The sequence below is a fragment of the Benincasa hispida genome, chromosome 11 (assembly GCF_009727055.1).
Source record: "Benincasa hispida cultivar B227 chromosome 11, ASM972705v1, whole genome shotgun sequence".
NCBI classification, from domain to species: domain Eukaryota; kingdom Viridiplantae; phylum Streptophyta; class Magnoliopsida; order Cucurbitales; family Cucurbitaceae; genus Benincasa; species Benincasa hispida.
Window position 1 is genome coordinate 47,258,710 of NC_052359.1, and position 19,204 is coordinate 47,277,913.

Here is a 19,204-nt window from a genome sequence, read left to right on the forward strand (position 1 = left end):
ATGCATATAAATACATCAATATAACTCCAAAGAAATAAAGCTAATTTTTACTCTCAAATCTCGAAGTTTCCACACTTCCTCACAGTCTGACTTAAGCATCGAAGTGGGTGTAGCAACATTAGTGTATATGTTTCCCTTTGTTTTACAAGTCACATTCTTCTCCTATTCAAATAAATTTACCGTAGTTGTCATGTAAAGATCAAACTATTTTCCTTGTCCAGATTTTGGCATCAATAGATATGTTAAATATATTATAAAAAGAAAAGGTTTATTAAGTATTGTTTAAAATGAAATAACATATTAGAGACCATTGAAAGTTCAAAAAATAAATTTATAGCTTAACTTCTATTAATTTACCTGTTTTAAGAAATAAATGTATGTGTTCATACGAGGTTTATCAAATAAACGTTGTTTGGAATCGAACTTGTGTTTATGCTGATTTTATGTAGATGTGATTCGTTTTTTGATAGTTGATTCTTTGATTCTCTCTTTTTGATGCATATGCATGATTTGAATAAACAAAGCGTGTGAATGTTCTTGAAATTGAAGAATTAGAAGAATATTTGTATCTGGAAAAAATTTATGTTTCTGAGTTCAATCCTAATGAGCTCATAGAGTCTTCTGGTTGTTAGAAGAATTATTTCTAATTCTATGGAGACTTAAATTTCTGAACCTTTTTAAATGAAGGAGAACTTCTTTATCTATAGAGCTTCAATATGGCTTTGTAGGCTTGGTTAGCATTTGGACTAAATTAAATACATTTTTGGGCTCAATTGAACCTAAGCTTGAGTAGTAATACTAAATTGGAAAAAATAATTAATTTGATCAAACGGTCAAAATAAAAGACACGACGTTATCAAAATCTACCAACTTTCGTCTTCAATTTCAATTTAGAATACATGTCGATCTTTAATTAGTTATGAAATCAATAATTTATAATTTTGTCATTAATTTGAGAAATAATATGGCGATTTGTGATTAGTCAAAATTTCTATATGTTTTGTAATTATTTTACGTTTTTTTCTAAAATTAAATTTTTGGTAATATCATTTTGAGAAAAATGAAAAAGAAAATCGGCCACGTAAAATTTGTATAACCAAATTAAACCAATATCTTTTATAGGCATGCCACGTTTTCCAAAATATTGTCGTTTTTCCTTTCGAGATGGATAGACAATCTTTTTGTCGAATCTACTTTAATTTATTTTGGTTCTACCTCCTACCAACTCAATTAAACTTATCTATTTGAATATTATAATTTTCTCTTTATATTTCCAAATTCTAAAAATATCACATCAAACTTATTTAATTGATTATTAGAGTCTATACTATTCGCCTAAAATTCTTTATTCAATATCAGATTTCAAAATCAAAAACAACTTTTAATTTTCAAACCCTAATATGATTTTTTAAAACACCATTAAAGGGTAAATAACAAAAACATCGATTCATAAAAATAATATTTATAGACTAAATTTTTAAATATTAAATGAGTATCATATGAGACTTAAAACTATTTTTTTTTTTTTTAGTTTTTAAAATTTGGCTAAATTTTGACAACAAAATAATAATAGTATATGTAAACTTCATTTTAAAAACAAAAGTAAAAACCCAATTGATTATCAACACAGTCTTAATTAATTTTTAAAAACTTCAAACATTATAGAATTTATTATTAATTTTAAAGTGTAACCTCGGTTAAATATAGAATCGAGAGTTAATGCATTTTTAAAATTTAGAAACTTTTTAAATACAAAATAAATAATTCAGAATTAACTTGTAATTTAACTACCTCGGCCAAAACGAGCACAACTCAACTCCATATACAATGTGTTGGCAATCTTAAATTTTCGATCACTTCTCTGTAAATAAATGTCGATGATTAGATGCAACATAATATCTCATGCATTCCATTTTTCTTACATGATAAAAATGAAAATAATTTATTTTTTTCAGGAAAAAAAAAAACATGCCACGTGAAAAAAATTTATTGTCTGCAATGCACCAACATTTTTTCATTAAATAAATTAGTTTTAATTTTATTTTAATTTGAATTTCTAGATTTGTCTTTTTGGAGCTCCTGTAATGTAAACTTTACTGAACTCCTCGACTCTCATATATATAAACCATTCAATTCCTTTTTCTTCATTCGCAAACTCTGAAAGAAGAAAGGCCATGGCTCTCCAAGTTCAAATGCAAGAAGAAGATTTCGGAATGTGTCCGAGCTTCAACAGTTACTCCACCGGAACAACCTCGGCCGCCGCCATAAGAGCCGCCGGCTGCTCTGTTTTCGATTTCAATCAATCGCACTCGCCAAACAAAGCAAAGGATCAGGAAGAAGACGACGACGATTTCGAATTCGTCTCGCTCCGTAAACCTGCCGATTGCGATGATGTATTTGGCGGTGGCGGTTTAATCCCTCCTGCGTTTCCGATTTTCAATTCCGATCTTCTGTTTGAGGAACCTCAAGTTGAAAAACCGGAAATCGACGGTCGAGATTCAGCAATCGAGCAGCCGATTCGAATTCCTCTGGAGAAGCTTCTAATCCGAGATCGCGATTACGATCCGCAGTCACCTTCGTCTACGTCGTCTTCGTCTTCGTCTTCGTCATCGTCAGTGGATGAATTGGAAGGAGTTCCGTCTGAAACGTACTGCGTTTGGAAACCTAAATCCATCGGAACGCCAAATCTGGCTTGCAAGAAGAGCCGATCCACTGGATCATCGTCGACAAAGCGTTGGGGAATCCGAGACCTTCTACGGAGAAGCCACAGCGACGGAAAACAGTCGTACATCTCCTTCACGCCGTCGACGAGTTCAAATTCAACGAAGAAGGTAAAAGAAATCAAATCAGAGACAAAATCGACGAGGCAATTAAAGGAAAAGAAAGATTACTCCGGCGGAGATCAGAAGAAGATTTTCTCTGCACACGAATCATTCTACGTGAGGAATCGCACGTTGAGAGAAGAAGGTAAGAGGAAATCATATCTTCCTTACAAATTACAAGCCGGAATTGGCTGGTTGTTGGAGTAAAACATCATTGGATTCGGCTGAGTGAGTTAACTATTGGAGCATTTAATTTTTTGCATTTTCAAAAGCTCTGTTTATGTTTAGATATGAAAGAAAAGGGAAAAATAAAGATGATTGATGAACAAGTTTTTCAGTTATCTTTGAACATATATATGTTTAGATTATTACATATATGTAATATACAATGAGATTGTTAATTGATATGGATTTGAGATTCCATGAGAGAATTTTGATGCAAATTGAGATAAAGTCTTACTCGAAGTTACCAATTTTTTAGTTACTATTTCATTTCCAAGTGTATTTAAAACAAGAAATATGTTTGGGTGAAAGCTATCTCCATATCCAATCTGTGAACGTTTTTTTTTTAAATAGATAATTCAATATAATTTTTTTAATATACCAAATTAATTTTCCTGTGTATTTTCTTATTTAACAAACAATATTTTTAAGTTAAAAGTCACAATTAGTCTCTAAACTTTCATAAGAGTAACAATTTGATAATTGAACTCTACTTTGTAATGATTTACACTTAACTTTCAATTTTGTAGCAATTTAGTCCCTAAACTTTTACTATGTAAAAATTTAGTTTTTGTATTTTAAAACTTGTAACGATTTAATCCTTATCGTAGAAAGTAGTATTAAGATTTAATGAGATTTATATCATAAATAAACTGATAAACTAACTAGAGACTCAATAACTTTATACAATACATTCATAAAATAATAAAAATTGATATCTATTTTTCATGAATTTTTTTTATCGAGGAATTAAATTGTTCAAAATTTAAAAGTGCAAATATCAAATTGTTACATACTAATTTCATGAATTAAATTATTACAAAATAGAAAATAACCGTTACGTACCAAAATTCAGAGTTATTTTCGTCAAAATTTAGGTGCCAAAAAGTTTTTTTAAACCTAATTTCTATTAGAAAAGTTGGCAATACAAATAATAAAAGTTGATATTTTTACATTCTAAACTTTTTGCTGTTTAAAAGGGTACATTAACTAAAATAGACAAAAAGTGAAAGCATATAAACTAAAATAAATCTGAAAGTTTGAACTTTTTGATTTTTTATTCGAGAGCATATGCATCAACCTATTATATAAGATATTTTTTTAAAAACTAAATTAAGATTTAGTTTAGTACTAAAAGAACAAAATTGTTTTTGTTTTTATTTATACGTTTTTAATAATACTCAAATAATAATTATTTCTACCCATTTTTTCCACTCTATTGTTATTATTATTATTAACGTTTCATTGACTCGTATCATATTACAAAAAGCATGAAGTCGTTCTATTTGAAAATTAATTAACGATAAGAGATTATGTGGTTTTATCGAAAGTCTCATTAAATTTAAGTTTATATTTTTCTTTAATTTGAATCTAACTCTAAAATATTTATTATAATTTGAAAGAATCATAGTTTCAGCGCCCCACCAAATTAAAAGGACTAGTTCTTATTTGTTCAAATTATATTTGAGCGATAACATATTAATATATATTATATAGTAAAGGAAAATTATTTTAAATGATAAAATTATTTAAAATATTTATAAATATAGCAAAATATTATAGACTGTAATAGACCGCAATAAACTACTATCTGTGTCTATTATGATACAGGTAGGTACATATAGTAGTCTATCATAGTTTATCACAATTTATCACAGATAGACAGTAAAATTTTACTATACCATATAAATATTTTAGTTCATTTTATTATATTTAAAAACAACATTAGATTTCTTAATTATATATGCTTAAAAATATTAATTACATGGGGATTGTTAATTACACGTTCCTTTTCAATTAATTCTTGGATTTAAATACTCAGGTGGCTAAACTATAATGCTTTGAACTTTAAAAAAGTGCAAACTTTTGGAGATATCTATTAGTTTATAGACGTAAAAAAAATGTGTCGGTATATTATAATCTTGCATTGGATATTTTATTATTTATTAGGTATTGTTATTATTTTTGGAAGTCTTGCAATCTAAGTAAAAATAATAATAATAATAATAATATTAATATTAATCATAAACATGAGGTTACATGGGTAGTTTGTAGGATTAATATATATTTTACAATCTATTATATATAAATCCACATTTTAACGAATTACTCCCGAACGACCAGGTTTAAATTGTAATGGTACTAGCAAAATTAATATGTAATTAGTGAATAAATATTGGTTGAAATACTGGCCATTTTTTAGTTTTAATAAATCTCAAAAGGTAAAAATTAGGATCCGTTTTATAATCATTTAGGTCCCGTTTGATACCGTTTTATTTTTGAAAATTTAGTCTATAGATACTATTTCCACCTTTAAATTTCTTTTTTTATTATCTACTTTTCATCAATGTTTCAGAAAACAAAGCTAAATTTTGAGAACTAAAAAAAGTAGCTTTCAAAAAGTTGTTTTTTGTCTTTGGAATTTAGCAAATAATTCAACCATTGTACTTAAGAAATATACAATTCATTGTAAGAAATGTTGATGAAATAAGCTTCATTTTCAAAAACAAAAACAAAAAACCAAATGGTTCAAACAGGGTCTTAGTTTTTTGTTTTTGTTTTGAAAATTAAGTTTATTTCATCCAAAATTCTTATATTGCATCTTTGTTAAATATAATAGTTAAATTCTTAGCTAAATTCCATAAACAAAAATAATTGTTTGAAAGCTACTTTTTTTAGTTCTCAAATTTAGCTTGATTTTTTAAATCATTGTTGAAAAGTAAATAACAAAAGAAAATTTTGGAGGTGGAAGTAATATCCATAGGCTTAATTTTTAAAAACAAAAACAAAAACAAAATGATTACCAAATGGAATCTATATTTTTTATTCTATGTTTTGAGTCTATTTTCCATTAGTTTTAGGTTTCAAATTGTTAAATTTTTACCCTTAGGTTTTGAGTTTGTTTCAATTAAGTCCCTAAAACTTCATATTTACACTTTTAACCTTGTTTTTTTAATAAAAAAATATTTAATTAATTACCTTTGATATGAAGTGTTAGTGTCTATTAATTAATTTAAAAGAATTAAATTAATTTTTACTAACTTTTCGTCTCTATTAAAATTAATTAAAAAATTTAATACCATAATTATTTAAAATTATTTAACTGAAAGATAATGTCAAGTATCAAAATAAACAGTGACAAAAACTCAATGGTAAAAGTGTAAAATATTAAACCTTAGGGATCAAATGTAAAGTAAATAAAAAAAATTCAAGGGTAGAAATGTTATGTTTTAAAACTGTGGATCAAATAAAAACTAGACTCTAACCTGAGAGAGACAAAAATGATATTTCTTTTGTCTTAAAATTAGTCCTTATGATTAGCTTGACGTTTTTTTCCTCAATAAATCGTTAAAAGAAAGTATTAGTTTGAAGTTAATTTTATCAAACTTGGTACAATAATAATAATAATAATTTTCTTTTAAGAAAAGACACCATGCGAATATGCTTCCAAAAAATTAAAGATAAAAGGTTAATATAATCTTCTTTTCCTTGCAAAGTGAGCATAATTTAGCGATAATTGATATATACTCCATTCCTTGAGGTTAGAATTTCAAATTCTTCGTACGCTTCCTTATACTATTTTTTTTTTTTAAAAATAACAGTGTAAACTAACAAGAATCTAAGTTTAAGATTTATTGAAAGTTCATGAACTAAATTAAAAGTAGTATGCAACTATATGACATAAAAGAAAATGTCATAATTAAGATACTCTTAGTAATGCACTATTATTAACATTATTATGACATATTCTCAATGTCAAGGTAAAAGTTTAGTTGACAAGAAAAGTCAAATCTTGAGTCATTCGTTGATAAATAGTCGTAGAAAATTTCACAATAACAATTAATTAATGTCAGAAATTACTTATTGTTGAATGAGCAAGGATTAGGTGTAGTCTAACTCAATACTCCCCACTTCTTTACCATAAAAAAATAATAATAATAAAAGAAATAATTAAAAAAAAATTGAATTATCACGTAGCAGTATTTTATTTGACCATATTTAGAGTTAGAATGCATCAAAATAGCTGCATCGAAGGAGCACCAATCCGTTGAAAAGTGTTTGGAAGGAAAAGAAGGGAAAAAAAAGAAACTTATGGAACATCTAATGAAATATATTTTTACCTAAAAAGTGAGTGTGAAGCACTTTGTATTGGGTGGGAAATTGATTTGAGCACATTGATTGTAATAAGTAAGTAAGTCAAAAAATGAATGAAGAGAGAGTTGGCGTGGGAGGAAGGAATTTGGAATCAGGATTTGAATTTGGAATTTGGCCCTCCTTTTTGAAGCCAAGTGGAGTGGGAAGATAGAAGTTGGGGAAATATAATAATTATAAATTTATAATTATGTTCCTCCATACCCATATATGGTGGGTTGATTTTGATGGCCAATGGAAGGGACAATGATACTTATCCCAATTCAACACACTTTAAAACTTGTTCTCTATCATTTCATCAAATCTTCTCAATATTGTTCACGTTTTAGGTTATTAAAGAAAGGTTTGGCTTCTTACTTTTCAAAATCAAAGTGGTAAATGGTAAAAATGTTTGAGTAATTAATGTTTATCGACTAAGGTAATTGATGTGGTGTGTATGTTAGCTTTCAGTCGTCAACAGTAGGGTCATAAATGTTATTGATCAAAGTCGTGGTAGAGATTTCCTGCAATGCAAGAAAATAATGAGTATTGGGATGTGATGTATCATTGTCTTTGTTGCTTAAATTGGTATGAGTTTTTGATTGTCCGATCATCTAATTATTCTCTAGAGTTTCACTAACTAATCGTCGTGAGTATCAATCATGTTTGCAAGTATTGCAAGTAATTTGCTAGGATATAAGATAAGCTAACACCATCGTATAGATTACTCAACAACTACATACTTATGTTTGATATGTTTGAAAGTGTTGGGACATATGGGACTCACTTTATTGATTGAGTTATGCGTCTTTTGTGCATTAACCTTTCATATTTTCTTGTTTTGAGCCAACCATGACTTTGTCTAGCTAATAACTAATCTTTGTTAATTAATGTAGAATTTATACTCCTGTGTATTAATCTACCTCAGTTGAGTTGTTAATTTCAATTTCACTCTATCAATTGAGCTTCAACTTTTTTCATAACATATAAACAATCTCAAGCGATTGAAAATGATATGCTAAACTTCACATGAATAGATTTGTGACCCATTGGATGAGATGTGAAGTTAGGGTTGGATTAGTCTCTTTTGGTTAAAATATGACTTACCTAGTAAGTGTATGGTCTTACGGGACCAATGACCTTCCCTTGTAGCATTTGGTTGTCTCAACCAATTGGGCTATGACCGCCATGGTTTTCTTAGTAAGACAGTGCAACATAATTATCAAGTAATTGAAAAATTAGAGACTAATTAATTTGAATATTACTTGTTGGAGATTTGGTTTGTTGGCTTTATAATTTTATCTAAAGCAGTGGTTTTGCAGATGTCACAAATAAAATCTTAATATCCAATTGTGACATCAAAATATTTTCCTTATCTGGAAATATTCGGCTATGATATTTAGTCTAATATTTTTCTTTATTATGACGCGACTTATTTTCTCCTTTTTTGGGAGATTTTTCCTTTTCTGGCTTCGTCTATAAAAGGATTCTCTTGGTTTACTTTTAATGAGTAGTTTTATTACGCCGATTTGTGTTTTATAGAGCAAGACATTTGTAGTACTTCAGCTAAATTATTCTACATTGTGTTCTTACTCGTTGCTCACTTTATTCTGCTGTGTAAGTTCTTCATCTGTTGATTGCAATACTTTGAAGATTATCACGACTTAGGGGGAGCCTAAGCCATAACTGCCAGAGAAGAGATTCTCAGTTTTGGGGGGAGCTTAGACTCAGCTCCAAAGGAGGAGTTCTCCGTCTTAGAGAAATCCTAAGATTCATTAGTGAAGGAAGTTCGCTAACTTGAGGAAAGATATCATCGTGAGAAGAAGTCTCACACACTGTCGGGTGTCGAAATATTAGACGCTAATATTAACATACTTAGGGGAAGCCTAAGTTCAGTTGAGAGAGAGTCTTACATCTAGGGGAAGTCTAGGTGATGTGTAAATTAAGTTCTACGGGAGTCACTGTAGTAGTTGGTGCATTACATATAAGTACTACATTGTAAATTGCTTAACTCTTTAATATTAGTGGATTATCTTTCCTAGTCACACTGCCCTCCAGATGTTGGTGGTTTATCGCTGAACTGGGTTACCAACTTCTGTATTCATTTACTTGTTTTATTGTTGTTAGTATTATGTTGTTACAGTGCTTGTCGGTGTTTTCTGTTAACATCTGTATATCGAGTGGTAAGTCACCCTAGCACTTTTTCAATTGGTATCAGAGCGGGTCACCTTTATCTCAGGTGTTTTGATCATGGGTGGGATCAAAGAAGGTGGCTCTATCACTCGTCCTCTAGTTCTAGATGGAACTAATTATTTGTATTAGAAAGCTTGAATGACTGTCTTTCTGAAGTCGATCGATAGCAAAACATGGAAAGTTGTGGTTGTTGGGTGGATTCATCCTACCATCCAAATAGATTGAAGCTAGAGTCATAATGGTCTGAAGAATAAGAAAAAGCTTTGGTGGGGAATTCTTTTGCACTGAACGCCATATTTAATGGTGTAGATCGCAACATATTTAGACTAATTAACACATGTGTCTCTACTAAGGAGGCATGGGACATTTTGTCCGTAACGCATGAAGGGACTTTGAAAGTCAAGATGTCAAGGTTGCAGTTGTTGACATCAAAATTTGAGAATCTTAAAATGCATGATGATGATTCCGTTGCTAATTCTAATAACAGACTATTAAATATTGCGAATGATCATTCACTCTTGGTGAGAAAATCTCAGAAGAATAACTTGTTCGAAAGGTGCTTAGGTGTCACCCCCTCTCCCAAATTTCCCTCTTAACCCGAGAAGGGATGTGAAGATAGTAGTTGACAACCCTTTTATGACAATTACTGTCCAACCTGTACTAATGAACATATATCCTTAGCACCTGTTGACTTGATAGCATTTAAGAATGTTGTAGTAATTACATACATCATCTCATCTTTCACTTAACTACACAGGTGCTACCGTACAGAAAATTCACGTCCATTATATTACAGTTATCCAGTTAACAAACATTTACACATAAAACCTTTGACTCCAAAACTCTACCCAAAAATCCCAAGACATGAACAAACAAAATTAGGGTTTAAAACATGACAAGTGGACCACCTAAACTTCAAGTTACTGAAGAATTTTGATAATGACTTACTAGCAGATCTATTCGGGCTTGGGACATTGATCGCTACCTGGAAAGAGAAAACATTTAAAAGAATGAGCTTAAAATGCCCAATGAGTGATTATTTAAAATTAAACATGCTTTAACATAAACAACATAGATGTGGTTTTTCATAAAACATTTACATAATCATGAGATAAAAATGAGAACATGAAATCATATCGTATGTGAAGACCCTGAAATACACTCATTATTATGCTGTAAAGCACTTCTACTCCTCTACCTGAACATATGGGAGAGTCCTTTTGCTCAATTCCCAATAAACTTAGTTGAGAGAGAGCCCTTTTGCTCAATCACTCGATCTCGTCAACGTCGAAAATATAGGTCATACGTGCACGTAGAGTTGGATTAGGTCCTGACCACCTTACCATAGCCTCGGTGTCAAGGATCCCTAGTGTAACTGAAATTTTGGTACCTTACCATACCTTCGGTGCCAACATTGGAGCAGGGTTTATTCAAGGTATTAAAACATTTATTACAAATATAGTAACAGAATACTCATGTGAGTTAACCATGCTTCATAAATCTCATATCATCACATAGTGCCTTGTAAATATCAAGTATAATTCATAGGCTATAACTGACTGAAGCATGCTAAATTCACATATGAAATCTCATTTATTTAGAAACATGGGTCATGCGTCCAACAGACGAGTAAAGCATGCAATGTAGAAATCATGGTTATAAAACTGCATGTTGAATTAATTATGTGTTGGAAATCATACGCAAAATTGATTATTAGAAAACATTTATTAAAACTTGTCACTCACTGTCTTAAGCTACATATCCAAGGATTTGTAAGTCTTTCCTATTTCGTTTACCCTAAAATAAGGAAAGGTCCCTTAGTCAGTATAATTAGCTCCCTTTTGAGCTTAACACATAAACTTAACTTCATCGCATATGATAGAGTAAAGATGCATAAAACGGAAGCTAACAATATCATTAAGCACTCTAATTGTACTTATGTTTTAGTTAAAAGCATGATATAAAAAACAGGTTTTTAAAAGAAAAGGGTTTCATCTTTACAATCTTTGTAGAATCCTTCAAATTCTTACTAATTTCCATGAATTTGACCTTTAAATCTTCAGTAGACCACCAAGAAAATCTTCTCTACTATTCTCAGCCCTTGATTTGAGTGGTGAAACTCTGAATTGAGAGGGATTTAGATGGGTTTGAGAGAGTTTGAGAGTCAAAGAAAGTTCTTGCGAAAATTTCACAAATTTAAGATCTCATCCACTCAATACTCTGAAAATGGAGTATTTATCAATTTGATTCATGTAAGCACTTACTCATTCAGCTAATTGACACTTCAATTAACACTTAGATAATGGACAAGGTGTTAAAATGTGGATTAATCCACTAACAAAGAGAAATCTTGGACAATTCCACTAATTACAATTTCAAATTTAATTCAATTCAATTTTTCAACTTAATTAAATTAAATTAAAATTCAAAAAATTGATTTAATTTAAATAATTAATTAATTGATTTAATTTAAATAATTAATTAAACATCATTAATTAATTAAGTAATCAATAATTTAATATCAAATATTAAATTAATAAAACACCTAATTTAAACATGCATCCTATTCATGTAATCAATATTTATCTCAATATTTAAATATTTTAAACTCTCCAATTATGTTAATTTTGATAAATTTAAATGTTTAATTATATCGAATATAATTATCCAAACCCTAAATTGAATTTGAACATTTCAAAGTCAAACCCTAATTTCGAATTTGAACGCTTCAAATTTGCTGAATGTTCTAATTCAAGGTGTAATGTTTTACGAGTTAGTAGAGGGACCTTTTGGACCTACAGGCATGAGCTCCAACGATTTGAGATTAATTGGTTAAACTCTTTAATCCGAATTAATCAATATTCGTTAACCACTAAGACACCCCACTATAGCTCGATGGTTGCACTTTCTTCACTGTAGATATATTTCCGTTCACTTGATTTAACCATAATCAATAATTTCGATCCTTTAAAGGTCATTCATATTTACAACTAGATCAAAAGTACCATTTTACCCTTGTTAATACATCTTACTCCTTAAGCTTCCACTGGTCCTCTATTGAACAATTGGTTTATAGTCCAACTAAACCTTGTCCCTCTCGGCCATGAGAGGGCAGAGCCCCTTTGTTCAAGACCAGAAATCAATACTTAAAGAAACAACCTATCTGCTAACCCTAAAATGGGTAAGAGTGAGTTCCATTTTGCAGGACTATGTCCCCAACTATCTATCTGGTCTTATCCCCAAAATGGGAGGCTTATTGAGCAGTGTTGTTGGACTACTCTCACCTATGCAGATCAAAAGATAATCTCGAATAAATAGAAGTTCATAGTTAGCTCAGGATTAAGATCGAGTTACCCTAGGTCATTAAATTGAAATAGTCAGTTTTAACAGTAAACGGTCATTATAAAGAAAAGCGGCTATTTCGTAATCCAGTCTATTGAGATTGGTGTCCTAATTCTCCCAAAGTCTCGTAGTTTGTAATTTGAACACATTGTTATGAATAAAAAAAGAGTTATTTTATCTGGTATTTACTCATATCCAATAAACAAAGCTCCATGGTTATTGTATGTACACTTAAGCATGTATATGAGATATATAAGTGGATCATGCCTTAAGTGATAACCTAAATAGGTTTGTAGTATAAGGATTAAGAAGGGATACCTAAGCTTGGTGACATTACAGATATGACCCGCTTTGTAGAGGTTTGTAAGTGTTGTGAACTACTACATATGGTAGATCCTGACCATTCATGTGGAGACATGCGAGCGAGGGTGTCCTATACAAAGAGTTTGTATAAGACCGGACTACGAGATGACTAGTCTCTATATATAACGCCGTTGATACTCGAGACTTACATCTCACCTAAACGACCATAGATGACATGACCTCAATCTCAAGTGTTTTGGAAATTCCTGCCTTTGAGGTGTTGGGTTTTATGTCTTAAAATCGTGGTTAGTAAACAATAGAACTTATTCTAAAAATTTAATAAAATTGTTATTGAATATATTGTTTGTTAGAAATCCAATAAACTAAGGTCCCTTGACTGTTACATGAGTACTTGAACTTTATGTGGAGACATACAAGTGGATCAAGTTCGAGTAAATAGTCAAAATGATCTATAGTATATGAATAAGGTTGGATGTCTTATTCTAGTAACACTATTGGATGCGGTCTACTTTGTAGTTGTTACAAAAAGTTGTAAAGTGCTACCAACAAAGTGATCCTAATTCGTTCATGTTGGGACATGAGGAGTGGGGGTATACTGTGCAAATGAGTTTTGTGCAAGATCGAACCACGAAACCATCACTCTTACTTTATAACGCTATTTATTATTTAAGATTGACTATTTTAAAGCCATGACCTAGGTAACTTGACCTTAATTCTGAGCTAACTATGAACTCCTATTTGTTCGGGATTATCCTTTGATCTGCAAACAGTGAGAGTAGACCAACTGCCTCTGCTCAATAAGCTTACCATTTTGGGGATAAGATCAGATGAATAACTGGGGACATAGAGTGCAAGAAGGATTTCACTCCTACCCAATTAGGGATAGTAGAGAGGTTGTTCCCTTCAAATGCTGATTCTAGATCTTGAATAAGAGGCCTCACCCTCTCATTGGCCCGAGAGGGATTCGATTTGTTGATTGGATCACAAATCAATTGTTCATTAGGGGATTAGTGGGACTTAAGGAAAAGAAATAATTTCGGGGGTAAAACAGAGATTCGACCCAGTCGTTATTACAAACAACCTGTGAAGAGTTAACTTACTAATCATGGTTATATCGAGTGGACATAATATATCTATAGTGAGGGGAGTTCAACTATGAGCTTTAGTGGAATCACTCATTAGTTAACGAATGGGGGTTAGATCGATGTAATGAGTTTAGTCGATTAATCTCGGATCATTGGAGCCCATGATCTATAGGTCCGCGAGGTCCCCCTACTAACTCGTAAATGGATTAACTCTAGAATAACGTGATAAGTTAATTTGAAGTGTTCAAATTAGAATTAAATGAAATTTGAGAAATAATATTTAAATATGATTTAAATATTTGAAGATGGTATTGTGTAAAATTGAACTATTTAAATTGTTTAAATAATTATTTATTAAATTTATTAAGAAAATTAATTTATAAAATTAATTTTGTAAAATTAATAATATTTTCAATTTTATTAAAAGAAATTGATTTATGAAATCAATTTATCAAAATTGAAAAAGAAGAAAAATCACAAAATGGAAAATAAGGATTTCCCACGATCTTCATGAAGTAGCTCACGAACAACCCACCTCTTCAAGCTTCATTAAACTCCAAGCATGAGCTGCATCTCATGCAGCAAATCTCTTTACATAAATGTCTGCAATATATTGAAGATATTGGAGTGTTTTAAAAGGAATGCAACCGATGGAATTTCTCTAAAAAATTCTTATAAGAAGGGTGTTCTTCACGTTGGGTTGCTGCTGTGAGTTAGTCTCCAAATTCCCTTAATTCAAGCTTATTTTGAGTCCCACTACTCAATCTAGAGTACCAAGAAGATAGTAGGGAAGATCTTGGGGTGGTCTACAACAAGATTCAGAAGAGATTTGCAGCTGGATTCAAGCTTAGAGGAAGTTCTTCAAAGGTATATCATGAAACCCATTTATTTCTGTTGAAGCATGGTTTCATTTCTGCCAAAATTAATGAACTAGAGTGCTTATTGATCCTGGTTACTTCCGTTGCACGATGGTAAATTCCAACATGAGGGTGATCATTTGATTAGTATGGGTGAGAGTGGCCAGATTGTCAACTCAACATACCTACCTTTTTTATGACTTGTCTGATTTGGGAGCTGGAAACTCAGTTACACAAGATGAAATTCACTCCTTCCCCGATGCAGAGGTAAGTAGATAGATTGCTCCCTTAAGGGCTGATTGGGCTTGAACATAGTGGCCACAACTTCTTTTTGGAATAGAGGACTCAGTCATAGTAGGACTATGACTTATGTTCATTAGAGGGATCTATGATACTTAAAGAGTTAGATGTAACTATAGGGGCATAACGGTTATTGGCCCAACTATACTTACGAGCGATCTGTGAAGGGTCATCACACTGTTGATTGGTTGATATGGATACATAATATATCTGTGGTAAGGAGAGTTCATCTGTCGGTCTTTAGTGGAGTGCCTGGCAGTTAACGAATGATGGATCCCGTGACTAAAGAATTTAGTCAGTTATTCACGTACCGTTGGAGCTTCGAGCTACAGGTTCATAAGCTCCCCTTGGTAGCTCAATGGATTCAAGTTGAGAATCAGTTCTTGGTGTTGATTTGAAATGTTGAGATTGACAAGAGGAAATTCGATTATATATGATATGATCGGTGTGATGTATGAGATACATCTAGTGGAGGATTAATGTAAATGAGATTTTCATTAAGGACCATGAAATAGAAAAAGAACTATGGTTTATATGTTTCATGAGATGAAATATTAAAATTATAGGTTATCAATATAGTTTGATTATCATGTATATTTATAATAATACTAATTATTGGATAATTATATCTTTTTCTCTAATAACCAATTGAGTGGGAGGTTATTGGTAGTTTCATGGCAACCGTAAGATAAAAAGAAATTTTTTTTTCCTATTTTTAGTAGTTGTTGAATTGAGATTTTTCATTCTCAAAATTACTCACGGAATCGCTGTCAAGTGGATTAGATTCACTAAATGATAGCTGAAGAGAGACTTAACGATCGTGGAGTGACACTACACGATAGTTCACTCAGCTGGCCATTAGCTAAACGATCGCGGAGCTTTTGCTAAATAATCACATAGCATTTGTTAAACGATTGGGCATCGTCTATACGATAGACCTTTTCCATCTCCCACTTGCTCAATCGTTTACACAATTGTTCTTCCTCCAGTTTCTTTATCTAACTAAATCCACACAGAGCCCACACTTCTGGATTCTCACACTGAGAATACCAAGGTAGCCATTGTGATGGTGTCGTACTCAACTGGACATAGTTCGAGGTTTTTTGGAGGCCGTTCGTTATGTTCGTGGTGTTCGTGTGGTGGTCGCTGTGATTGTGCTGTGTTGCGATCGTAGTGCTCGAGCGTTTGAAATTGTTGTATTGCTGATTGAACGAGCGTTCGGGATCAAGGGAGATTGAAGATGAGTCTTCAAAGGTATGTTTATTCTTTCCCTTGATCTTTGTTAAGCATGTTGTAATTTTGTACATGACCGCTTAGTTTTCGTTTTTTTACTGTAATTGTTTATGTTCAAATACTATTGGAATTTGGAACGATCATTTCGCTGCTCATGGAAGTCCTCATGTACGATTTCCTTCACGGTCTTATGCAAACTTTTTTTTTGCATAAGATGCCCTCACTTGAATGTCTCCACATGAACGATTTCGGGATCACATCGTTTGTATCAGTATACAAAGTGAGCCGCATCCATAGTATCCCTAGGATGAAGTATCCAATCTCATCCCTATACTTATAGACCTTTTAGGCTATATACTATAACTTGATCCTCTTTTATGTCTCTACATAAAATTAAAGTATTCATACTATAGACATGAGTTCGTTTATTGGATTTTATAACATAGTGAAATTTCAACAATACTTTTATTGATAAATAGAATATGTTTCCAAAATTACGAACTGCGAGTTTTAGGACATTCCCAACAACATACTAGTAATTCATCGCATCAGCTACACTGGAACACTATTCTTAGCCTATGCGATGAATTACTAGTATGTTGGCTGAAGAATGACAATCGTTTCTCACGGTGCTTAGGTAGGCACTGGAACACTTTTCTTAGCCTATGCGATGAACGTCCACTATGCGACATACCCAATGCACCTCAACTGTGAATACTGTGTCGATGCTCACACGTATCAACACATATCATTGGTTGGGCAGTTGCTTGCTTATTCTTCCGACATAGATGCCTGCTTATTCGTCCATAATATCATTTCAGATTTCAATCTTCCGATTCCATAACTCTAATTCTAACCTTTAACTAACTATATTTCCTTTAGTGAATTTGCCCATAAACATCTTAACTCTCTTACCTTAGAATTTGAGCATTAAATTCCTTTGAATAGGTCGAAAATCCCCTTAATCACTCTAGCTTGCCGAGAACTTCTTCAACTTCTTCCAAGCTTTCAGATGGCAATAACACTTCCTCTTAAGTGTAGGAAAATTTTTGGCAAAACAATTTTCTTTTTCGCAAGGCCTATTTATACGTGGGCTTGCATGTAGACTTATTTTAATTAAACATCACCTGGCATGTTAATCCTCGATTCAATGTTTCTAAGGCTGCCACGTAGCCCATTTATTAATTTATTAAGTTGAACTCTTCAGCTCAACTTCATCGCATTGGGCTTGTGGCCACATAAGCCTTTTCCTGGTAATCGCATACTTTTACTCACCGTCGCACCCTCTGAGAGACACCTTCGACGCATTGGTCCATGGCCACCTCATTTTCCAACTTAGCTCTTACCACTTGCATACGAGGTTGGTTGCATAGTGTGTCATAACTCCAACGCATAAAATCCTCCACTTTCCTCTAAGTGTTAACTTCTCCATACTTCACCCGAGAGCTTGACATTCCACACGTAACATATTTTCCTGTCCTTTAAGTACCCAAGAGTATGGCTTCCTAACACTTAGAATATTTTTCCTCATTCAATCATACGTACACATACATTGAGCTTCCTAACGCTTCAAATAATACAAGCATCATAAGTACATAATTAAAAGAGCTTAATTACACAATTAAGAGGACTTAAACATAAATAGCAAGTAAAAAAATTTTAGAGGTTTACATTAGGTCTTTACCTAAGAGGTTTGATATGAAAGTTACTATTATTGAAGAGGTTCAAGACATGACCAGGTTGAGAGTAGATGAACCATTTGGTTTGTTGCTTATCTTTTAGATGTCACTAAATGGGAAAATCAAGAAGAAAACTAAGGGTACTGCTCTTCAATCGTTTGTTAAGGAAAAACTTGTTGATTATGATAGAGAGTTAGAAGATTTTCTTGTTGAATTAATTTCTTTGCTTTCGAAACAGTTTAATTGTGTTCTAAAACATTTCGAAAAGAGGTCTGACACGTCCAACAATAACCAGTTTGGTAGTTCTCCTCCTCCCAAACAATTTAGAACTCAGAGTAGTAAGAAGGAAGCTGATAAGTCAGGTACTTTATTTTTCCAAAAAGAAAAACACTTCAAATGTAGAGAGTATGACGGCTATGGACACTTTCAAATAGAATGTCGTAATTTTCTAAAGAAGTAGGGTAAAAGCTATGTTTTAAATATGTCTGATGTTGAGTTTGAAGACAGCAGTGACTTAGAGGAAGATGTTAAAGCACTTGTTAGTAACATCTCATCTGACACCCTGTCATTTAAGATTTTTGAGTATGATGTGTATGCAGAAAATGTTCACGACACTACCAACCATGGGTCTACAAATCCTTTTTATCAAGCTTTATTTATAACATGGCAAGATGATTAGAAGGCTCTTAATGTGCAAAAAGAAAGAATTGAGACCTTGATTGATGGCAATCATAGGCTTATGTCTATGATTGCAGAGTTGAAGTTAGAACTTTCAGAAGTTAAAGCTGAAAAAGACACTATAAGCAAGAATGTAAGAATGTTGAACATGTTGGGATTGATCTTGGTGACACTACGGATATGACCCGCTTTGTAGAGGTTTGCAAGTGTTGTAAACTACTATAGATGGTAGATCCTGACCATTCATATGGAGACATGCAACGTGTACTAAGCACCCGCGATCGTCTAGACAATAAAATAAACACTTCGTTCTATCGCTTACCAGCACTCCAGAGTTA

General features: G+C 32.0%; 1 protein-coding gene across 1 annotated transcript; it reads left to right on the forward strand.

The window, feature by feature from the left end:
• The first annotated feature begins 2,136 nt into the window (after nt 1–2,136).
• LOC120091294 lies at nt 2,137–3,265 on the forward strand. Its single transcript, XM_039049267.1, has one exon. It carries the CDS (start codon nt 2,175–2,177, stop codon nt 3,027–3,029), a length of 855 nt encoding a protein of 284 aa, XP_038905195.1. The 5' UTR covers nt 2,137–2,174; the 3' UTR covers nt 3,030–3,265.
• Nucleotides 3,266–19,204: the final 15,939 nt, after the last annotated feature.

Coding starts and splice junctions, on each gene's coding strand:
- LOC120091294 (XM_039049267.1), top strand. CDS start 2,175: ATGGCTCTCCAAGTTCAAATGCAAGAAGAAGATTTCGGAATGTGTCCG.